We start from the raw sequence: 25784 nt of genomic DNA on the forward strand, positions 1-25784 counted from the left end.
ATTGTCATTTAAAAAAAAAAAAATTATGTTTTTAACACTTTAGTGTTAACACCTGTAAAATATAATTCATAATAATTCATTGTGTCGAGGGACAGAAAGCCAGAGTGTATTCATACACAGCAGACTTATATCGAGGTCCGCTCCCCCCAGGCCGAATTACTGGCCCCGCCCAGGATGCATTCACCTTTCATTAGGCGAGAGGAAACGTGCCCAAACATTTCTGTCTTGCTTGGGATTCAAACCCGTAATTCTCGATTGTGAGTCGAGAACGAACCCGACGGTACTGTATTACCGGGAATATGTCTGATTATATAAGACATGAGTTAAGAGGATACATATATAAATATGTACTGTACTATTTCAACATGGAAAAAAAAATGTATATGGGTATATACAAGCAGTGGTGCATAAAATATGAACAATATTTTAAATTTATCTCTTTTTAGGTTTTTAAAAGATGACTAAAAGAGAGAAATTGTGTGGTGTAAAGCATGTGAGTAAATATGTCAGTAATGCTGACCAAGATCTATGTTTCAACTGTACTTATGTACTCTTCCTCAGTTATGAAATTCAATTCATGAACTTTACATACAGTGAAGATCACCATCAAGCTCAATCTTGAAATACTGACCTATTAAGCAATAACCCTCAAAAATAAAAGAATAGACACCAAGATGTCTTAGATTCTTGGTGCTGTGTATAGCAGTGTGTAAGACTGTTCTATGGAATCCATATAATCTACATCTACATCTGAATTATCTGTAACTACCACTGGATATTAAGAAAAGCTCTCTCTCATGATAATTTTATTGCACATAAAACAATTTTTGCTACTGCAAACTCGTCATATGCATACAAGTGTCATGAGTAATATAAATTATAATACTTTGTAGTGACTATTTAAATTATGTAAATGATATAGTAAATATAAATAAAATATTTATTTGACCAGATTTTTGTATCAATATAATTTTTGTAATTTGTGCAGCATAACAATATAACAAAAATATTTATAATATACAATATTTATATATTAAAATACACATGTATATTTGCAAAGTAACAATGAGAAGTATTTAAAATGTTTCAAAACAAAATAAACAAATTTTGTATTTTATTTACGAACAGGTTTAATTGCTAATTCTCCACTCATGTTGGTTATGTACCAAAATACAGTGGTGCATTTTGCAACTCATTTATATAAATTTATGTGTAATGAGTGAGAGTTTCTTTGCTTTTATTCGAACCATTGAATTCACATTTTTATTTTCCTGAAGACTTTGCAAAGTTTTTCCTAAAACAGAGTTTATTAAATTTGGGGGAAATATATCATAATGAATACCAAATTCCACAAGCAGAAGAAGGATAAGCAATCTTGTAGTTGCAAAGCTTATTGTATTTGCTGGTAATACAGCATTATTAGTCAGAGTTTCAGTAGAAGAAAAGCTCATCTCCAGCTTATTCTCACTAATATTAATCTGGGACCTGTCAGAGTTATTTTCAGAACAACCTCCAGTATCTTGAGAACCTTCAACTTGGTAAGCACTATCACATAGAAATTCAATTTTCCCACAAATTTTTCCTAACAACAAAGCAAGATCAAAAGCTGTACATTTTTGACAAAGCTCCACAAGTCTGTCATGATCTACAGGCCATGATATTTTGTTATCAAATACATTTTCGAGAAATTCTTCCTCAATTGCTCCTGGTGTTTGCTCTTCACCTTGCTGGTGGTCAACTAATCCAAGAGAAAGGTCAATTTCAGAATTTAGTGGAGAAGCTTCTTGGGTTTCTTCATCGCTTTCCCACCCACCTCCAGCTCGACCTGTTCTGTGTGCTGAGATAAAACAAGAAGTTGCTAGTGGCGGGTTCTGTGCTGTGCCTAGCTCTTCCAAATCATTCTTTTGGAATTCATATGCAATGCAATCTCATTAATTAAAATGATTAGCGCCAAGTAATCTGTAGATCAAAATTTGTTTTCGGTTTATAGATATCTCTATCCTGGTAGAGTACCAAGATACCATTTACTGTATTCTTTTATTTACTCAATAATTGTTTTTATCAAACTGATTGAAATAAAATAGTTATATAATATATAAATATACATAAATGTTAAACATTATTTATATTTCCTTACCAAAGAAAGAGAATTTGAGTATGGGTGGAAAGAATGACATCTGAATCACAAAGGATTTTGTATGCACTGACAAATGTCAGATTTCTCCATACCTTAAAATTGATTGGTAAATAATAACAATTGATAAATAATTCCATTACAACACAACAGTGAGGGCATCAGCACTGGCTAACACAAAATATTCATTCTGAGAAGACTATGTAGTGTAGTGGGTTGACTGAATGTCAAAATAGGGATTAAAAGACTACAAGAAACATGAGAAACTAATTAGTGATGGATATGGTGGGCTCTGTATGAAAAGAAGTTGCAGATCAGAGGCAAGATTCACGAAGCAGTTATGCAAGTACTTACGAACGTGTACATCTTTCCTCAATCTTTGGCGGCTTTGGTTACATTTATTAAACAGTTTACAAGCATGAAAATTTGCCAGTCAACTGTTGTTATTGTTATACACAGCCTCCTGGTGCTTCGGAGCTCATTAACTGCTTAATAATTGTAAATAAAGTTTCCAAAGATTGAGAAAAGATGTACAGGTTCATAAGTGCTTGTGTAACTGCTTCGTGAATCTGGCCCCAGAATGTTGATCAGATACTTACAGTGAGACAGCTAATGGAGAAGGTATCCAAGAAAGATTGTAAGCTGTACAATGGCATCTATGAATTTGGCAAAAGCCATTGATGAAGTTAATAGAGAAGAACTTTTAAGAGTGTGATGAGCATGTATGGAGTTAGTTGAATTCTGTTAAATGCTCTGAAGTTTTTATGTAAAGAAGTAAAGTATGTATGTAAAGTTAATGGTGTAATATGTGTGACCAATTTCATATTAACGGAAGTATATTTCTAATATTGTGTGTTGGTCTTGTGTATTTTTCAAAATATTCTGGTTATATATGGACGGAGTCATAAAGGAGGTTAAGGTAAGATTATCAGAGAAGGGCGTAAATTTAATGCACGACAGAAGTGGTGAACAATGTCAAATTACTTTTGTCATACTGGTACTTAATCAGTGCTTCTCATAACTTACTGGTACACTGTACTTAAGCTTGACATAGTAGGTTCATACCCTTCTCTTATATTCTTATACTGTACTAATCTCCATTCCATACTGTATACTGTACTGATCTCCTTCATGACCCCATCAATATAAGTCTTATGTAGATTCAACCCATTCTCCTGAATAGTACATCACATTTTGATATATAATTTCCATAAGGCCAAAAACTGATGTAGTACTAAAAATGGTAGCAGCTTGCAAAATTTAAACAATGTCCCGTTTTCTGTTCTTGGGTCCATGGATAGGTTAAGTTCAAGCAATTTAGTACAGTACAACAGTTTAGTGATGTTGGGAACGCTCGGGAGAATAGGCTGGTAGATTAGCTGAAAATTTTACCATACATATGATGAATTTGCAAAATATGATGGGACACTGCAGGTGGTCACATTGCCCTGACTGGGGACCTAGCCCATAAAAATAATCAAACATACCACAATTGTGTATTAGCAAAATGGCCAGATGTACCTTTATATTTTGAAGAGTGAGAAGTGGATAGCACTGGTATATGAGGTAAGACTGGCCGTGATGGACATGGCACTGATGAGCCAAGAGATGGTAGGGAGAGTGGTTGATAGTCCCCCTTTTCACCCTGAAGAAAGTCCATTCCTAATCTCTTGGTATCCCCAGAGGGGGACATCACACGTTCCACAATTCCACGTACCTTAAGAAAACAATTAAACTGCAACCTCCAAAATCCAGATCAAATTATTCCAAACACACTCTGGATATCTGATTAATCTGGATCTCCAAACAATTTAAATGTTTTGACTATTTATCACCAAATTTTCCAGTACAATTTAAAATGAAACAGAATTTTGTTTTAAATATTGTCAATGACTTTCACACAGCACCAACTATTTTTTCTAGCATTCTTTGGCTATGAAAATCATTAAACTAGCAATTAACACCATATTAAAGGAGTTATCCTTCACACTCTAAATTTCTACACTTGATGGGGAAATTTTAGAGGAAAATTTGAATTTCAACTTATGATGTAAGGGACATCTTTCAGGAAAACCTGACTGAATACAGTACAATATTTGTGTGTAAATTTTCAACAAAAAATGATTTTTATTCTCAAATATCTGAAATATCTTCAGATAATTTGAACAAAAATTTTACAAATCCAGATTATCCAAGCAATGTCCCGGATATCTGAAATTTCCTCTTGATATTTGGGACAACATTTTTATCCAGATCAGTTTTCCTTAAATTTAACTGGACATTTAGATCATAGGGGTTTCAGATAACTGGAACCTGACCATTGCCTCTATCCTGCAAAAATGCAAATCACCAGTGCTTGAGCAACAACATAGTGCTAACTGAATCACTACTGTACTGTACATTGATATACTGAATAAACATCTTTTCTTTAAGCATTCTGAAACTAAATACAAAAAATAATACAAACCTGATTTACCAAATTTTCACCTTGATTTACTGGTGAGCTTCCAAAGCCTTCATACTTGCCCTTCGCAGCTTGTGCCCCATACCCCTGGACACAAGATGACTGCTGATTGCCGCTTGCACTTCCCTCGCTATTGTCTTTTCCTGCAAGATTATGATGATGGTAGGTATTCCTTAGCAGATAAATTTGCTTCTATTTATTTAAACCATAACTATGTATGAGAAAGTGGCAGTGAATGCTAGAGGAAAATCTAATCACTTAATCAGTACAACTTTATGGTTACAGTGTTATAAACAAAAATAACTAGAATGATAAAATAATATAAATGCAAAATTCATATACCTGTACATGAATTATAAAAGCTAGTAATATGAATACCTGTACAAGTGTTCTATCATGGCCTACAATATAATTCATTAATATATAATTCTGAATATAGTTTGGATTAAATAGAAATTTAGGAATTAAGGCCACTGCTTCCCTTCTCACTGGAAGCATGCAGCCACTACATCCCTTCTATATGAAAGTCTGCAGCCACTGTTTCCATTCTCAGTGGAAGCCCGTGGCCATTGCTTCCCATCTCGGTGGAAGTCTGTAGCCAATGTTTCACTTCCATGACATCCTTGCGTTCAGAATCCCCTTTTTTTCCTTATACCATCTATGATCTTGAACCACATTGTCACCGGGAATGTTCATCCACTATGATTACTAAAAGAACTCAAGTTCATTTAAAAATCCTGTGGCATTTACCTGCCATCCATATTTCGTCATCTTTCATAACTCGAGAATCAAACAGCAATGCCAGCAATTCCTGTAAGGTGCACATATGTCAAACAAATGCACATAGTGTAAGAATGAAGCATCTGAGTCAAATACTAACCATTAATCTTTGACTGCAAATAATTGGATAATTGTAAAAATTCTGAATACAGATATGGGTCTGGTGATAAAGAACGTATCACATGCCTGTATAGCTGAGCTAAGAAAGAGCTGCGGTGTGTTTGCCAGTACAGGGTCTGGTGGCCCGCCTGATGCTGCTGCTCGTCGAAGTTCTCCATCCTTACCCCGGAGGTAGACTCGAACTCCTTGATGACCACGAGAACAAGTGTGCTGTAATATGCGTATTACCTGAAGAAAATAATTATTTTTATGTATGCTGTATATAGGCATACAGTTAATATTAAATCAGTTTAAAAGTAATATTAAGTACTGTATTTTAATCAAGGCAAGTATCAAAATGCTAGAATCATCTCCGAGACACCATTCCCTCGTCTTTGAATTACATAATGCCTAGCTTCACTGCAGCAGACAAAATGAATGTAAGTACAGTACAGTACAGTACTTTGTAAATAATCTCTCTGTAAAGCCCAACTCAAATAATTCTACTCTCTGTAAAGCCCAACTCAGATAATTCTAAGTGCACAGTATACAGTATTAGGTTAAGTATTACCAGGTCTTCAGGTCCCGGAGGTACAGTTTGGTTCGTTCTCTACTCACAATCGAGAATTCTGGGTTCGAATGCCGGATGGGACAGAAATGGTTTGGCACATTTTCTATCACCTAATGTGTCTGTTCACTTAACAGCAAGTAGGTACTCAGGAGTTAGTCAGTTTGTTGTGGGGTTGCATTCTGGGGGGTCAGTAATTCAACCTTGGGGGAGGGGACCACCTCGATATAAGCCTAACGTGTATGAACACATTCTGGCTGCCTGTCCCCTGACACAATGAATTATTATTATTAATTAAATTATTAGTCAATTATGTTTCTCAGGGGGTAATATTAATAATATTTCATAAGAATATTTCCAAATCTATGGACCTTATGAAAAGTGAAAATTGGATATGGACTTTATGGTAAAATAAGGACAAAATCTATGGAAATTGCAACTGAATTACTGTACTGTATCTTCATACTGTACCAATCCACAAAAAATTATACATATTAAAACAAATTTAAGAATGCTAAAGCAATTTCAGAAACAAAAGTTAATTTAATAAACACAAATATAAGACCACAGGTTATGATAAATACATTTTAGATACTGTACTGTATATTGATGAATGTACTGTACCATTTTGAAAAGTGAACTTGCATGCAACATGACATCAAAAGACATAGTAAGATAATACAAAGTTTAATACAGGTTTAAATTCTACAGAAAGCTACAAGTATAAATAAAATAATCTAGATTGTATACCAGATGAATAATCAAGAACTAATTGCAGATTTGTTGAAATCCATTCACTTTTAAAAAATAAAAGAAAGAGCAAACCTTTTGCTTTCCAGGCCATGTTGAGCTTTGGAGACGAGACAGGAGAAAGTCGACTAGGTGCTGACGGTGTCCAGAAGAATGGTGACTCAATTCAAAACCATGTTAAAGAAGAACTGAAGTAAAACATTTTGTACCACAAAAACCTATCATCGCACCTGGACAAGCAACAGGATTCATTGACAGAATAAATATATTACTGTATCATTCTAATATTTGTACATATACCACTTAAAAGATTTAGGCTTTAGGGCAAGTACTAACAATGATTTGGTTATTCAGTGCACTATTTGCCATAGAACATGATCTTCTGATAATTTCACATCTCAGTGCTTAATCAGTGTTAGGTGCATAGGCAAGTATCCCATGCCTCCAGTCAACATGACCTTCCCAATCCCTACTCACATCTGGATCTCTGCACTAGCTGTGTAAACAAAGAGCACCTGGTGACCACTTCCCTGGCTCCAATCTCACCAGCACACTTCAATCAGTAAGGACTCTAAACATAAATTAAAATGTATTCATGAACTGAGGAAATAGACCACTGTACTCTTCTAAACTCAAAACCTTACATATAACATTCAAAAGGATACTGATGATCTCTTCAAAGATGTATCCTGGTATTGGTGTGTCATTGTCTGTTGTTGCTTTATTCAGAAGTGGATACTGAAAAAATAGTAAATAAATTAATATATATGGAATATAAACAAATAGTTAAATACATGTTTTTGGTTATGAACAAATTGTTTAAAACTGTGAACAAATAACAATAAAAAGTTAAGGATTAAGAAAAAAAACATTTCAGAATAATTATAAACAAAAGATACAATGTTAAAAAATTGGTACAAAGAGTACAGGGAATATAATGACTACATGGGAAAAAAACTCTCAGGGAAAAGTGCCAAATCATTTTTGGTGCCCCTGATAGGTCTCAGTAATGTGCATTTCAACTACAATATTATTCCAGTAACACCTGTACAAAGTAAAAACCGCAAAAAAATCAGATATACCTCTCCCCGCCCGAAGGTAAAACCGAAAAACTTAAAAGTCTTCTATTAACTTCCCTTTCATACTAAGGTACAAATGCGTTTCTCATGAGAAAGGTAAGGAAAGGTAATTATCAATTATGCGCCACAGCAATCTGAGAAGGCTTAGTTGATGAAGGAAGCCTTTCAGCAATATCACGACCTGACAACCGCAAACCTCCAGTTACAGCCCCGCTCCTGTGCCAGGTAAGTCCACTACGGGCTCACCATAGCCCGTGCTACTTGGAACTTTTAATTCCCAGTAGCTGAATCTATAACAACAACAACGCAAACCTCAACACTTCTTTAACAACCAGCAGTGGGTGTACGAACCACACATGAACCCAGCTGCGAGAGTGGACGAGGACTCACATAGGTGGCGAAGTCGACGACGCTGCGGGCCTCCCTCAGGAGCTCCATGTTTGTTTACCTCGCGATTTTAACGGGCACAATAACCTCCCACTTTATTATCAAGCTAAACCTTTATATAAACCTTATCTATAAGCAGAGAAAATAGTTCATGTAATTTTTTGCTTTTAGTTTTTTATTAAGAAGCGCGTATGAGCATGGAGAAGCATAAGGGCAGAGAAAGCTGAACTCCTGGTGAGAATAACGCCGGAGTTCTGTTTCCATCGCGGCTTCTAACTTCGCCTCAACGACCCGAAAATACAAAAAAAATCGAGTTATCGTGCTGTAGATATTTCCCGAAGCGAGTAATATATTACTTCAACTTCAGCACACTCCCCAAACATTGCCTGCTCCCCGGATAACGCTTCAGTGCATTATAGAGAGGAGAAAAATCGAGTGGTGAAGTCTTGAGGAGGGAGCTCCATGCCGCAGAGGCCCCCCAAGCTCGGCCGCCTCGCTGCCAAGATCACTCGGGTATTGCAGGTGTAAAGGCGGTGCAGGTGTTGCACGTGTTGCCATGGAGGCTGGAGGAGGTCGGGGACGCGGCCGGGGGCGAGGCGTGGCGGCGGGCGAGGACCATGAAAGGGGAGACTTGCGGCGGCCGCATGCACCTCCTGAAGGGCCGCCGCCGCCGCAGCCACCGCAGCAACAGCTTGGGGCTCACACGCCACTCCAGACACAGAGCATCACCGCTGTGGCAGGTGAGACACGCATTCTGTGGCCTCACCTTCATTCTCTTTTTGATAACTTTCATTATGTGGCCTCACCTTCATTCTATGGCTTCACTTTCATTCTGTGGCTTCACCTTCATTCTATGGCTTCACCTTCATTATGTGGCTTCACTTTCATTATGTGGCTTCACCTTCATTATGTGGCTTCACCTTCATACTAAAGCTGTACCTTTCACTATGTTCTCACTTCCTCCTTGGGAGAGCTTTGGTTTCTTGGACACGCCCCACAGTTATTATTTGCTTATTTCATGGAAAAAAATCTTGATTCTTTCCCACAGTTATTATTTGCTTATTTAATAGAAAAGATTTCTGATTCTTTGGACACGCCCCACAATTATTATTCCCTTATTTCATAGAAAAGAATCTTGATTCCTTGGACACACCCCAAGAAGTGGAGTTAAGTCTGAGTGGGAAACCCATCGCTTTACCATAAAATATAAATAGTATAAACACAGGATTGAACATTAACATTTACATATTTGCAGATCCTAAAATATTTTTACCCTATATTTGTAAGACACTATGTTGCCACAAGATGATTTAGTGGCTTTAAAAATTGAGTGACGATTGGCAGATACAGTTTAATGCTGACAAGTGTAGGGTTCTGACTTTGGAGTCTAGATTATATTTACCAGATAGGACATGTTGGAATTGTTAAATCTAAATGTGAAAAATATCTGGGGGGGGGGGGTTCATGATTAGTAGTGGTCTTAAGCCAAAAAATCCATGAACAAATATTAAAAATAAGGTTGATACCTGCTTGATGGGGTTCTGGGAGTTCTTCTACTCCCCAAGCCCGGCCTGAGGCCAGGCTCGACTTGTGAGAGTTTGGTCCACCAGGCTGTTACTTGGAGCGGCCCACAGACCCACATACCCACCACAGCCCGGCTGATCCGGAACTTCTCTTGGAAAACAGTCCAGTTTTCTCTTGAAGATGTCCACGGTTGTTCGGTAGTATACATTTATTAATATCTAGAAGCCTTAGCAATAAGACATTGTTATTCTCTTTCGTGGTCTTATTTGGTCCCATTTAGATCATACAGATCAGTTTTGGTTGCCATACTAAAGAATGGACTTCACTTGAATGTGTATACAAGGATGATAAATGTATGCCGCACAGGGCTGGTGCGGCATACACGGTAATCAAGGATAATACTTTCCAACGCAGAAATGAAGAAAAAGCACGTATTGAGAACTATGCCTCTTCAACGCAAGCAGAGCTAACTGCCATTGTTATGGCGTTAAGGTTTCTTGAACAGAACACTAATGGTGCAGTGATTTGCACCGATTCAAAAGCAGCACTGCGAAGCCTAAGTAAAAATCAGGCAGAAAATCTTGCAATAGTCGCTGAAATTAAGAGAGCTGTGAGAGTACTTACCAATCAGGGAAGAGTCATCAAGTTTCTGTGGATCCCCTCCCATGTTGGAATATGTGGGAATGAACGAGCAGATGTGCTGGCTGCTGAAGGCGCTGAAGGAGACCATATTGAATACTTCATACCCAAGACTCAACTACAAATTAGAGGTATTATCAGGCAACATCACCGTGACAAGATAACTGAGGAAAGGAGGATAGAAGCACAAACCAGTGAATCTGTACGATGGTACAACATGGTTGCAGCTGGCAATCCCAATCATTATGGCCGAAGAGGAGGACGACGAGGGAGAGAATCAGTAATAGCGAGAATCCGTCTTGAATACAAATATCCATGGAGATTTGGAATGGAAACAACAGTTGATCAGCGAAGTTGCAGAATCTGTGGTGAGAGTGATGGACACCGCCTTGACCACTATCTACGTGAATGTGAACACCTGAGAGACATTAGGAATATGTGTAGAATAATAAACCCCACATTGTTTGAGTTAGGAAAACACTATTTGTCAAATATTGATACTGTTCTTAAAAGATTTCCCCATTTTGCACCCGCAAGATAACGTAAGCTTTTAAGGGTTGATAAATGTTAATCTTCTTGTTTGAGGAGCTGTTCACTTGAGACAGTTAAGCAAGTCCCAGCTGTGTCTGGGTACAAGTGACAGGATGAACAACCCAGCGGGTTTTCTTCCTATTGGGGAGTGTTGTACATTCTGCTATGGCGGTATGTTCACTCACAAGATGAGTGGCGCTGCCCAATAAACTCGCCCCTCGGGGCAAAATTTAAAAAAAATTTATGGATGATAAAGTTAATCCCCAGAATTAGAAAAGATGTAAGAGGAATTAATGAAGTGCTAAATGTATGAACACAAAAGATAGAATGTGAAACAATGGAGCTAAATTGAATTAGCTTAGATTAATAAAAAAAAAACTGGGTAAATACTGGTTTGAAAGCAGGGATGTAGATTTATGGAACAGTTTATCAGGTAACATAATAAATGTGCAGTTGTTGAATTGAACATAGATTCTGATGAAACCATTGAAGGAATGTAAGACCAAAGTGAAGGTGAGGCCAAAAAGTTGAACATAAGAGTATAGGAAATTGTAGTAAGCTTATTTACCCATATGATTCAGCTCCTATTTATACCCAACCAAACTCATACTGTATACAATACAATATAATACAATACGAGTTTAATCTAATCTTGAAACATTACAATGATTTCACATCTGGTGTTACGTTACCTGGTGATTTGTTCAGTAAGTCAACAGCTCTATTTTTAAACCATTATTTAACCAGGCCTTTTCTAAATCTAAGCTTTTCCAATTTGTATTCATTTTTCATGTTCTTTGTATATTTTGTTTATATATTTTACCTTATTGATGTTCCCCTTTGTTATACTTTTCATTCATTTGGCAATTACTGTATATTTAAAAAATGTCCTATTACCCTTTACATTTGTAAGAATGTAAATTAGGCACCTAAACATTTTCTCTATATTGGAGGTTTATATTACCTGGGATTAACATTATCATCATTCTTTGTACACATCCAGGGAAATTTATTTTCATTTTGTGGTATGGTCATCAAACTGAACTATTTTTAACTGAACTTCATTATCAGTATAGCCAAACAAGGGCAGATAAAGTTAAAGTATAACATTTAACTCTTATGAAAAATGTTTCTAGGTATGAATTTCAATATCCAGTATACCTTGTTTAGAATATTGATATAGTACTGTACTGTAAATTTATTTTTGGGTGGTTAAGGATCAACAAATCCTGACTCCCAGACCTTTTCCACATTTAGGCTTGGTAATTTCATTGTCAGCTGATATTTAGTAACTATTATCATTACTTTATAATGTGGCTTTTAAAATTGTCATCATTCATCATTGCTATTATTCTGAGCCTACTCAGAATTATACATTTGTCAACATTAAACTGCATCTGCCAAACTTTTTGTTCATTTCAGTGAGCTATCTAAATTGTATTCTAGTGATTGTTGAGTCTTCTGAATTGTATTTATGTTCATTTCCAAATTTGAAATTGTTTTTGTTCAGTCATGTCTAAATCATTTATAATGCATAGTTTAGCAACAGAGCTCCATCTGTGGCCCCACCTAGCACTCTGTGATCTCGCCTTGCACTTTGTGGCCTCAGATTTTTTGTGATTGCTTCAATGCATCTAACAAAAATTTAATAGTATAACATCCCAAGTGTCTATTTAAAGAGGACAGCGGAGCTAGAAAAGTGTCATTCTCTCACTGACCAGTACTGTACTGTATTTTTATAAATGTGCATCAGTAATATTTATAATATTATCAAGGTGTTTTCTTGCAGAATCTCAAGAAGCAAAAGCCAAGAAAACATTCTTACTCTCGGCTGATGCCCCAGAATTTGTTCCACGAACATTTGTTCAGCCCCCTGCTCAGCATCAAATCCAGATCCCAAATCCAGCACAGAACATGCACCACCATCATCAGGTAATAATTATCTTAAATTTAAACACAAACTTTGTGTGTAGATGAAATGCTTCTCTCTAAGAAGGAAAGCTGTTTCTCCCTTTGGCTGTATCCTACTCTCATGAATAAGTAACCAAATAATGGCAGACCAGTGGCTTTTACATATTAATCCCTGCCCTTTTATGTAGTTTTGTGGTTGGGTTGAGTTTTCCTGGTTCTTTTTTGTGCCTGTGTTCGGTTTTCCCTCCAGGTAAGGAAGTTCGGCTCGTTGGCAGTCGAGTAAAAAAAAAAAAGTCCTAGGTGGATCATATTGGACTTAGCAGTGAAATCATCCAGCGAGTCATGCTCAGGAAGGAGTGTTTCATCATAGTAATTAATATTTACATTATTTTCTTCTAGGTGACAAGTCCAGTAGTTCCCCAGCCACAATTTCACTACACATGCCACCCAGTTGTTCTACAAGTAAACAACTTGGTTGTACAGCTCACTATAAAACCTAACAGGTGAGTATTATTATTCCTCATAATGAAATCACAAGAACATGATGAATCTATGAATAAGTATTGAGGCTATACGATGGAATCCTAAGTTGATGTGTATGTCGGGTGAGTTCAGGGATACGAGTTTGATTCTGTCATACAACCTCAACATTTATAATTCCTTTGATGTTACCTTCTTGTAACTCATTTTTGTTCTTGCAGCTAGTCTGGTTTTTACCAGTGATTGACAAATTTTCCTGTGGTTGATGTTGCACTTAATGTACCGTTTACACCACAATGTTGTTCCTGAATCCATTGTGCTTTTGTGTGTTTAAATTAATACAGTATAATTAAATAACCCCTCAAGCTGACCCAGAATGTGCTAACCGAGGTCAATTCCTAAAAAGGTTCCACCTAAATTCACAGGAAAATTAAAAATACAAAGTATTTGTTGAAGAAAAAGAAAAGTGCAACAGTTGTGGAGAGTATAGAGACCATCTGTGGAGTAGAGTGGAGAGACCATTTGAATAGATTACCTGCTGGATACCTGCGCCTGATGGGTTTCTGGGAGTTCTTTTACTCCCCAAGCCTGGCCCGTGGCCAGGCTTGACTTGTGAGTTTGGTCCACCAGGCTGTTGCTTGGAATGACCCGCAGGCCCACATATCCACCACAGCCCGGTTGGTCCAGCACTTCTTGAAGATTGGTGGATATTATTACAAAATTCATTGGCAATTGAACCTTGTTTCAGTATGAACAAATTACAGTGTTTAATTAATTTCTGGGTTTGTTCACCTTATTAATATAAATGAATTGATAGAGTAATGTAAGTTATATTTAGATGAAGAGAATGGAGAAATTATGCAGTGCTTTGACGATATGGAAAATGAAGTTGAGACCTTAAGAAAAAAGTGGTACAGGGATGTATAGTGATATTTGTAATGCTGGTATGTAATGAACTTTAAAGTTTACTTATGTGAGAAGAAATATTGTTTATTTGTTTCAGATTTGATCAAATTGCCCGACATTTGACAACAATATTCACATGGCAGGTGCAAGATGCTTTCCTCATGAAAGAGCTCATCACTGTAATATTTGAGCAGGTATGTTTCGGCATGAGGGCAATCATTCCCTGGTCAGCTGTTTATAAGCTCTGCTTTAGTTGAGTAATAATATACATCTTTATTTTGTGACAGTAGTTGGCCAAAACCACAATTATGTAAATAAAGCCTAGTCAAAATACTGTTAAGAACTAAAAGATATGTGTGATATGTGTGACTGCAGTCACCAGTCTCTAGTATTCCTAACATGTCATGCTTGCAAGGTGTCAGGTGTATTTAATTACTCACTGATCCCCCTGCCCCTTTTAATATCCTGTGCATGTCAATGGTGGCAGCAGTGTAAAGGAGTATGTGAAGCTGTGTATGTATAGAAATGCCTGATAGACCAATTGCCTCTACTCGTATACATGGAAAATATTGCATCGACATACGGTATCTAGTAGGTAGTTGTGAATTTGTCTCTTCTCTCTTACTTATCCCCACCCACTAAAATCTATACTAATTATCTATTTGATTTACCTAGAGTTTATCTGAATTTGTTTTGAAAGTTCTACTCCTCAAGCCCAGCCTGAAGCCAGACTTGTCTTGAAATAACTTACTAACTGGAATGCCTTGCGAAACACTTCCCTAGGCGTCAAACCATAAATATAGTGTGAAAATGAACTTTTGAGAGTTAATTTTTCAACTTCTCTCGACAGTGAAAAAAAATGTTTTGATGTTTTGGTCCATCTGGACCGAAACGTCGTCGTCTCTTCAATTTTTAGTGTGTGGTTTGGTTAACTTACTAACCCTTTTTTTTTCTTATTCCAGGATTTTCTTGGTTGTAATTTATTTTTGAATTGATCAACAATACACTTTTGTGTGTAATTACTTAAGTGTAGTTAAAAGAAGAGAGCTATGCTCATGGTGTCCCTTCTTCTCTGTACTATTGTCATCTGATGTTCTACGGGCTCACCATAGCCCGTGCTACTGGAACTTATTGTTCCGAGTAGCAAATCTTAAACAACAACAACAATTTGATGTTATGAATGTGTGTACACTTGCATGCACAAGTGCACATATATTGCATTATAGTTCAGTATATGGTGAGATGTACTGTAGTGTTTACCTTATAGTATTTTCTTTAATTTTGTATAACATTATGTATAACTAATATGTAACTATATTTGATCTTGTATCAACAGGGTGTGGGTGAGGTGAACTTTAGATATAGCGGTGCTAGATTGTGCCAGCATCTCTCTAAAAATGTTACGCAAGCCTACAATGGGCCGACCTTCAAGAGTGTCTTGCTACAGAGGTCAGTGGATGTTCATGTTTTGAAGATGTTATACTGTACTATCTGTGTTTATTAGCATATTTAAAAATGGTAACTCGACTGAAGAGTATAGATTTACGTTAAATGTAATCCCATAATTATAGCAATATTATGTATGCCTACCTTCATCCTTATATTGAGATTAAGAATAGAGGCAATTATAATAATTCAATTATATTGAATATTGAACAATAATATAATTATATTGCCAGAAGATGGAAGATCTTGTATTTTAATTCAAGTAATTTGGTAAGTCAAGCACATTTACAGTAGAGAGCTCTGGCCTCTGGGCTGCATACTCACTCTTGCTGTTTTAAGTCTCACATCAGACATAAATGACTGAACTACAGACTTGTGAAAGGACATGACTAATAACAACTTTAAGAATTAAATTCATTGAAGACATTGATCATCTTTAAATGCATGTAAGAAGTAAATGTCAACTGGTGGAAATGCTTTACAGTAGTTCATGCCTTGTAATGTAAATAAGGTGTGTAAAATGTTACGCACTACCTACAAACTAGGACACTATATGTAATTATTTCCTCTCAATTTTCCAACAAAAATGTGTGGGCACATACTGTATTTTAAATTAAATTTTGTCGAGTTAAAACAAAAAATACTTTAAGCTCGCTTGTTTGGATCATATGGAGATGACCTCAATATGAATGATATGGAGATTTGAATGACACGAATTTCTTAACAATGCATATAAAAAATAGAGAACAAAATCGTTATTTTTTGTACAAAACTAACTAAATAACTAAACTAACTAACTAACTAAATAGATTGTATTTCCACATTAACATAAATTTGAATTGTTATGGGAGCATCTTTAGAGGAGTATATAAAACTGAATGACACAAACAAATTTCTGCTTATCTCCATGGAATTAACAGTTGTCTTGATCACTTAGAGGGCAGATTATACCATTTGTAAAGCCACCTAGACATAAGATAACAAAAAAAGCCTCCAGTCTACAACATTTTGTATGTTACTACTGTGATGACAAAACCACACATCAGAACATTTTCTGATTGGTGGTTTGGTCATCATGTCTTCAGCCACATTGTGACTCATAACCTACTTCAGTGCTCTCTGTACTTTAATGATCAACTTAAATTACATAAAAAGAATTAAAATCAAGCAACAAAGGTTCATCCACCACTTCAGAGAAGACAAATTAGAGTAATGTGTTTTGTGGTAAACTTTTGTATTATAGTGAGTAATCTTTCAGTGGGAGCGTGATAGATTTTCAGTATGCTACCTGTTCCCTGTACTTCATAATAACAATTGCTAAGTTGCATGTCACGGAAGGGCTTAATGTCAACATTAGCATGGTGCATGAGCTGTGTCTTCAGTGGACCCTGACCCTGGCTGGGATGTAATAATAATTTTTCTCCATTTTTTGTTTATTTTCTTCTCTTTCCCAGGCAAATGCATCTATCCAAGAAAGTTGGAAGCTAGGATGATGATTGTAAAATTAGTTTATCATTAGCCATTTAGTTTTTTAATTGAGCCTTTCTGTTATGCCACAATTTATGAATATCTTTAAACTACTTCTTTCATTTTAGATGCCAGGAAGAATTCAACGTGAAAGATGTTTACTTGCATTCGGAGCCAGCACGAGTGTGTGGTTTTACGCTATTCCTCGCAGAGCTTTTCACGCAGCTAATTTCACCATCTGACCAAACGCTAGATATTCTTCGAGGAGCACTCTGTCAACTTCTCACTACCTTGCTCTCTCAACCAACAGACTCCAATCTTAAATGTGTTGCACAGGTTTTAAAGGTAATTTTAAAATTTTATAGAATATAGTTTAGAATTAGAAACAATAAATTTTTGGTCCAGGGAGAACTGAAATGTTGTCGTCTCCTCATCTGCTGTGTGGTTTAGTCTTCATATCTTCAGCCACATTATTGTGACTCATCGTCTGGAATAAATTAGTATTAGAGGGAGTCCCTGTTATTAGAACACCAAGTATATAAACACTTGTGTATCTGAACAGCCTCTTTAAGTCCCCAATTTTGTCTCAATCCACTAAAATTTGTTTATATATATATATATATATATATATATATATATATATATATATATATATATATATATATATATATATATAAAATATACACATAGTTATAGCATTCATTCATTGCACGACTGTATCCTGATATATGCTCTTCCAGTATTATGGAAACACCACTCTTGATTGGCAATGATCAAAATGTATCCTGTTCATTACAGTGTGCTCTTGTATAAAGAATATTATTCTATATTCTTCTCCTGTCAAAGCAGGTGAGATACCAAAATCCAAGCTAGAATATATACAGAAATCTTTTACTTATTATCTTTGTATGAAATCATCAGGTCTGTGCACATGGTGACTATATTGTGTAGTGAGAGATATCACAGAAAGAAGAAAAAGTTAATTGAAAAATTTGGGCTACTTTAAACACAATTAGAGAAACGCTGCCAGTGTCAGTTCCAAGGCTCAAAGAGTCTGGCGACAAATGTGATGTACTGTATATTATTGGAGCAAAAGTAAAGGCCTTCCAGAGGGAATGTGATAAGTGGCTACAGGTTTGCTGACTTACACCAATAGCCTATTGGTGTAAACTAACGTGTTGATGTAAGTTGATTATTAGCAACAGGGCTTTAAAATATAGAAAATATTCTTGAAACCCACCTCAGGAAATGTTGACACAAGGTATATCCTCGAGTAATGTGTGTGTTATAAGATCCAATTGAAAATTTCTTTAAATGCACTTTTCTTCCTGAATTATATATCTGATTATATGTAATATTTTAATGGTCCCCAAGCATCAGTTTTTTCAACAATAACTCCAATGATCCCTCAAGCATTTGAACTTAGCAGCCTAGTTTTGAATCCTTGAAGGTTCATTGGAGTTATTGTTGAACAAATAAAATTTATATGTAATGTCTTCTGGGACCTTCACAGGCGTCGTACGAGCTGTAGAATAATTTTGTTATTTGTGTATCTCTTCCCTTCTTTCTATTAATAGAATTAATATTTTGTATTAATAGAAGAATTACAGGCAGTGAAAACCTCCACGTAAAATCATTTTTTGTTAGGATTTCAGTTCCATGAAAGTGAAATGAACCTATTTTCAGTTCACAGGAAGTATTATAGATGCTAGCAACAGAAATGAAATGGACCAGGTAATGTGCAATGTGAAGGATGTTGCCATGACTGCTCCGGTGAAAGCCTCGACACGTTCTCTTCTGGTGTCTGTCATAGAATTAAGAGCTGCTAATTGGGGTCGTGGGCCACCATCACCAACACAATCACCCGTTGGTACACCTGTACATTCCAATATCCCTGTAAGTTTTGTAGTTGATATTAAGTGAGTAAAATTTCTAACATAAACTTTTAATGAAAAATAGAGTGCATCTTATGGGGAAGTGCATGTTATACATATGAGAACACGGTGATTTAGTCACAGCATTTAAGAAATAACATATGTATATTCCTGTATTTCATTTTATTCTCCATTTCAGATGGGAACAGTCTACTATGGGCCCGGTGGAGTGATTCAGAGAGTAGAGGATGAGCCAGAAGATTCTGCTAGTGACACAGATGATTTTGTTAACTCTGGGTAAGTGTGCAATGCACAGATTCTTCAATGCTATTCAAGTCGCTTCCAATATACGATTAGTCTGGAAAGGAATTTTAAGTATTTTACAAATTATTTGATAAATACAGGTACAATCCAGGAAGTACAGTATCAGTTTGTAAGTATAATTTTCCTGGATAAACATCCAACATATATAGTCCTGTCTAGTTTACAAAAAATCCCACCCCCCTTATCTTTTACTGCCTGGCTTGCCCAAAATCCTACACTGCCCGTCTTCAAAAAGTTTCACCTTCACTATATTTTGCTCTGCGTTTTTGCAAAAAATCCAACCCCCCACTGTAAAGTCTGCATATAAAAGTTCTCTCTGTTTGGGGAAAAAAAAGTACTTTTATTAACATTTTAGAAAATCCTATGGTAAGAATGTAAAGATGCTTATCTATAAAATGATTCCACAATCTACTCTGTAAATGGGTAGAATTACAGTACTCACCAAAGTGCTTGGCCACCCCAGTGTGGGTGTTTGGCTAGGAATTTTATCCATTTGTAAAGAAATTTAATCAGTAACATTTATATTATTAGTATAGATATACTAATAAAATAAGTATAATATACTCCAGAGCATTGCAGTTAGAGTAGTTCACCCTACAGCAATGATCATTATACTAAAAATGACAAACACAGTATCACTCATCCAATTTATTTTATCATTACTGTACTGTATATTGCATCACAAATAAACAAACACCACTGTTCTTCGCCATTTATTCGCAGCACCATCCCACCCATCACTTCATAAGACAAAGTGTATAGTGCTCCTCGTAAATTGTTATCCACAGTATCAAAAATAAATTCATCCATCTGTACAAACATCTTGCACTCAGCCTTGTTCCTTACCATATTCTGTGTTCTTCACTCAATCCCTGTTTATGTGTATGCCATGTCTTCCTGCCTTCCCGGATTTTCTCTGTTCCTCGTAACTTCAAATTCACTTGAATTTAATCTCTTTACTAGTCTATCATTATCCATTATCTGTATGCTATTACACTTGTAATTATTTCAGATGGTCACCAGCAGTGGAGGAACTGGAAGGAGATGTGGCTGAGGCATTTGAAGAGTTTCTTCGACTGCAGCAATGAGGTTACATGTCTCTGAGAAGGCTAGAGTGTCCAGTGAAAACAGCCTTATCCTATGCCTCGTGAAACTTTATTATCATGGTTGATAATAGTCCATGTTACATGTGAAAATCTTGTATCAAATTTAGGAAATACTTGTAACTCAACTTTAATGTGTATTGGAATCTTGTTACTGTACCTGTAGGTTGTTTAATGCAGTATATCACAAAGCTTTTCCTGTGGTTGAGTCAGTAAGCTTAATACTTGATAACAAAAAACTCAGTTTGAGTTTTTTCAGTGAGGCCTTTTTTTTTTCCTGGTAGACCTCAGCTCCTTTCTTTTAGTTTTCGGTAATTATGACATTAGTCTTGACTTGTTAAGTTTGAGGAACGTTTTAGTTGTTGTATTTATCTTTATGATTAATGTGTTTATAATGCCTCTGTTATATTAACATCATAGTTTCACTTTTTGGTGAGTTTATTAAGCACATTTTAGCTGCATTTAGGTTTAAACTTCAGGTTTTTTTTAAATTAATGTATCAGATCAAATTTTAGGGCAAATGTGACATCCTTAGACATGAAGTTTTCTCCAGATATGCAAATGGCCACGAAGACAAACTTTCCAAGAAATAATTTGACCACTTCCAGGTATTTCTATTGGAAAATAATATATCATCACTTATTTACTTTATATCAAATTCTGTAGTGTTGTTCTGTAGCCTATATTACCTTCAATAATTTATTATCATCGTGTATATGAACAGTTACACAGAATTTTGGTAAATACTCAAGTAATTTAAATTTGATTCTCATTAACAGTACATAATCATTTATCGGTACTAATAAACTTAAATTTAATGTTGCTCCTGCTCATTATCCATAACTATTAAGTGGCAGAATTTGTTGCTCTGTAAATCAATTACTGTAGTTACTGCAAGCCTATTATAGGATTTGTTAGAATTAAAATCTATTAGGAGAGTTTGATAAAGTTTGACGATGGTTCTGTCTACTATTATGAATCTCCGTAGGGGTTAATGGCTTGACTTGTTGCTGTGGACCTTTTATGGGGGCTTTTTAGACTTCTTGTATGCAGCAAGCATCTGGTGAATTTTATCAACAGCTCAGTTTGTTGCTTCTTACCATTATTTTGAATATTAACCCGAGCTCTAATGTATTATGGCTTGCTAGCCTCAACTTCTGGTACAAACATGTCCTGTGGGCTTATGATGGATCATCTTCTTGTAACTAACATTTCATGGTGCAAGAAATATTTTTTTTCCTGTTTAGCAGACTTTCATTTTCCACAATTTTTACACACATTACCATGGGGTAATATAAATACCATGATACTATTGATAAAATAGTATTACGGTAAAGTAACTTTTGGGCCATGCTATATTTTGTTCTCAAAAAGTCACATTTTGAATAAGAATATTTTACTTTTATTTTAAAAATAATTTCTTTTCTAAACTTTATTTACTTTGGGGATACTGTATACCAGGCATGTCAAACATGCGGCCCTATGCTAGTACACCTGCGGCCTGCACAAAGAGTACTGTAATTTGGTCATTTAAAGTTTTAAAAACTTCAGATAAGAACCTCGTGACAACACAAATGTGACCCTTATGGTCTCTGAGAACCTTCAGTTTGACATGCCTGCTGTAAACTGTGTGTAGCAGGTACTGTGTATACATAAATAAGTTGTTCTGGTACATAGGGAGTAGATAAAGTGGATAAAGGAAGCATGTTTAAAGTAAGAAAGGTAGGACGGCGAAATATCGATGGTAGCTGGACGTGCAATTGAGACAGAGATGCAAGGTAGTTCTTGTTCCTTGTAAATGTGGTCGGCAAGTGGAATGCATTGAAGGAAGTGGTTGTTGAAGCCAATTCCATCCACAAATTTAAACAGAAATATGATGAAAATATTAATGTTCAGAGAGGTAATCAGTGTACCAGGTATAAATGGCTAGGAGGCGGGGCATAAAGAGCTAGATCTCGCTTCCCTGTAGTCACTGATTGGCAAGTACTGATCTTTATGTAGTGAAGGGTCTCAGGTAATCTGAAGATTGATTCATGGGCCAATTAAAGAGCTGGAAAGATTCATGGGGTCAATTAAAGACAAGACCTTACGTTTAAAAAAGACAATAAAGTAGCTTTCTCAATTGTAAGAAGAATGACAGGCTAGATAACAAGAGCCTATCAAACGAGATGCCAGACCAATGATGGTACTTTTTAAGACGCTCTCTAAGGTGGATTATTGTTGCACACTAACATCCCCATTCAAAGCTGGAGAATGTGCAGATATCTTTTTGCTGCCCGAATCCATTTGAAAAACATCTAAATTTTGGGAACATTTAAAATGTCTAAATCTGTATTCTCTAGAGCACGGGTGAGAGAGAGAATAATTTATACTTGAAAAATATTAAAGGGACTGAAATAACTCATCACAAGACCAGGAGTCATGGTAGGAAGTGCAAAATAGCCCCATTGAAAAGCAGAAGTGCAGTAGGTAGGTATGCTAAGAGTCAATTATATCAACATTAAGGGGACCAAGACTTCAACACTCTTCCTCTATGTACTATGGACATAACCATCCAATCTCCCACGGTGTTCAAAGGCAAATTTGATATACATGACCAAAGGATACCTGATCGACTGAGTTGTGATTCATATGTTGGATTGTAAGCAGTGGCATCTCGCAGCCAAGTTAATGGCCATGGGAATATTGATTTTGAGAATTAATTACAGGTGAGTCAGTCAATTATAGATCTGGAATGATTCATGAGTCGGTTAAAGAACTTATAGATTGCAAGATGAAGTAAAAACAAGCTTTTGGAGAGTTATAAATAGACTTGTCTTGGAGTATCTGGCAATCAACTATAAACAGAAAGCAGTACTGTATTAGAATTATTGAGAGCATAAGCAGCATGCCATCATTGAGTGGATTTGTTTGGCATATATATGAAGAAGTAAGTTTAAAGAAGAATGACATGTATAGAGGAATGTGAAGGGTTTCATACACAAAATGTTGCATGTGTGCACACAGGAAATGGATGTTCTCTATTGTAAAGTAAACTCAAACTTATTATGGGTTCAAGGAAATGCTGGAAGACTAGAACCAGAAATGACCTTTACAAACGGGCAAAGGACTAAAATGGTGCTGGATGAATTATCTGAATATATGAGACACTGTTGGGAATATAAAGTTTCTCAGAGGGGCCAAATGGCTCCATGTAGCTAGCTCGCTCAAGATACCTCCTCATATAAATCACATCAGCCTTAAGAGTCCTTAATGGCCTACCAGAGAACAGAACTATAACCTGTTCCCTTCACAGATGCTCAGAGAGCAGAGGGCATTGTTACAGGGAGTGTTATGATAATCTTAACCAAGGAAACATCCATTAAGTAAGCGAAGTAAAACAAACAAATGCAAAGTTCACAGAAAGAAAGAAAAAAGAAACAAAGCAGCAACCGACTCTGCAAATGATCCACTTAGCAGTTAGGGTGAACCCCCAAGCATGGAACTCTGGCTTTCCATGTCAACAGAGCTCAGTCCTGTCTCAAGTGCCCTTAAATGTGGGCAGCTCCTTGTGTTGCCAGCTTTAGCAGGTCCCAGATTTTTCCAGGTAAGTGAAGCCATCTTTTGGACTGTCCTGTAGGGGCTATTCAAGTTTATTGTTTGCTTCACATTTGTGCTTCCATGCTTCACATGTTGTAATGAATTTATTTCATAATTCACCTTGAGCTGCAGGTGCTTAGGGCAGTCTAAACACTCATGGGAATGGAGAGGAGCCCAGGGTGGGTCCCTAGGTGCTCTTCAACCTTTACTGGTATCTGGTTCTTTCTCTCTGTTTTTTTTCAGCTCGTTTGTGGGATACTATATTCCCTATCATCCTTCAATGCTTGTGTTTGCTTCCTTGGCTGCTCCTCCCTGAGTTCTCATCCATATGATGTTAATGTCCTCAGATGCATCTTGTTTCAAGAGGGTTCCTTCTTCCCACTTTGCACCTCTTTCAGCTCAGTTTGTCCTTCCATTCCTCCTTTGGGTATGGGACTTTGCTTCCCTCATGGCCCCAGCCTTTTTTAGATTTGGGTTCAATTTGGACTTGTGGTTGATTGCAGAACTCCTACTTTTTTTTTATCTTGCAGACAACCCTCTATTTTCTTTGGGGGATTTGGCATGGCTTGTCGTACTCGGATACTGTACTTACAGAGAGTTTGGTGGGCTCCTCCTGTAAGTTGGGGATGGAGCCTTGGCTTTTTGAAGATTAGGCTGCAGAGGTTTATGGAACCATAGGTGGTTGTCTTGGCTTTCTGAGGCCTGGATGACAGATGTTTACTGTTGTTATTGTTGTTGCTGGATAATGGACAGGGACCACATAGCCGTGTGTGTGTGTATATATATATATATATATATATATATATATATATATATATATATATATATATATATATATATATATATATATATATATACATATATATATATATATATATATATATATATATATATATATATATATATATATATATATATATATACATATATATATATATATATATATATATATATATATATATATATATATATATATATATATATATAATATATATATATATATATATATATATATATATATATATATATATATATATATATATGTATATATATATATATATATATATATATATATATATATATATATATATATATATATATAATATATATGTATATATATATATATATATATATATATATATATATATATATATATATATATATATATATATATATATGTATATATATATATATATATATATATATATATATATATGTCGTACCTAGTAGCCAGAACTCACTTCTCAGCCAGCTATGCAAGGCCCGATTTGCCTAATAAGCCAAGTTTTACTGAATTAATATATTTTCTCTAATTTTTTTCTTATGAAATGATAAAGCTACCCATTTCATTATGTATGAGGTCAATTTTTTTTTATTGGAGTTAAAGTTAACGTAGATATATGACCGAACCTAACCAACCCTACCTAACCTAACCTAACCTATCTTTATAGGTTAGGTTCGGTTAGGTAGCAGAAAAAGTTAGGTTAGGTTAGGTTAGGTAGGTTAGGTAGTCGAAAAAACATTAATTCATTAAAACTTGGCTTATTAGGCAAATCGGGCCTTGCATAGTAGGCTGATAAGTGCGTTCTGGCTATTAGGTACGACATATATATATATATATATATATATATATATATATATATATATATATATATATAGAAATATTTTTATTTAACTTTGCATATTCATTTTCTGTTATAAAGAGTTTACATTTTTAAGGACGAAATGAATATATATAA

The 25784-nt window shown here is 35.7% G+C and overlaps 2 protein-coding genes across 4 annotated transcripts; one reads left to right on the forward strand and one right to left on the reverse strand.

The window, feature by feature from the left end:
* Positions 1 to 791: 791 nt before the first annotated feature.
* LOC123762109 (AP-4 complex accessory subunit Tepsin) lies at positions 792 to 8442 on the reverse strand. 3 transcript variants are annotated; one of them, XM_069335908.1, is made up of 8 exons: positions 8226 to 8442; positions 7461 to 7533; positions 6871 to 6962; positions 5565 to 5708; positions 5349 to 5409; positions 4602 to 4741; positions 3656 to 3851; positions 792 to 1837 (listed from the first exon to the last, which is right to left on the reverse strand). In XM_069335908.1, the coding sequence occupies exons 1-8, from the start codon at positions 8310 to 8312 to the stop codon at positions 1197 to 1199; spliced, it is 1434 nt and encodes a 477-aa protein (XP_069192009.1). In that variant the 5' UTR covers positions 8313 to 8442; the 3' UTR covers positions 792 to 1196. The 3 variants fall into 3 exon arrangements, with proteins under 3 accessions (XP_069192009.1, XP_069192008.1, XP_045604385.1); XM_069335907.1 differs by having other exon boundaries at positions 5565 to 5726; positions 8226 to 8439; XM_045748429.2 differs by having other exon boundaries at positions 5565 to 5726; positions 8265 to 8437.
* LOC123762110 (polyadenylate-binding protein-interacting protein 1) lies at positions 8432 to 21710 on the forward strand. Its single transcript, XM_045748430.2, has 9 exons — positions 8432 to 9001; positions 12745 to 12887; positions 13266 to 13369; positions 14350 to 14446; positions 15589 to 15701; positions 17294 to 17510; positions 18852 to 19061; positions 19239 to 19336; positions 20376 to 21710. Exons 1-9 carry the CDS (start codon positions 8818 to 8820, stop codon positions 20449 to 20451), a joined length of 1242 nt encoding a protein of 413 aa, XP_045604386.1. The 5' UTR covers positions 8432 to 8817; the 3' UTR covers positions 20452 to 21710.
* The last annotated feature ends 4074 nt before the right edge of the window (positions 21711 to 25784 follow it).

This window comes from Procambarus clarkii, chromosome 34 (genome assembly GCF_040958095.1).
Source record: "Procambarus clarkii isolate CNS0578487 chromosome 34, FALCON_Pclarkii_2.0, whole genome shotgun sequence".
Taxonomy (NCBI): Eukaryota; Metazoa; Arthropoda; class Malacostraca; order Decapoda; family Cambaridae; genus Procambarus; species Procambarus clarkii.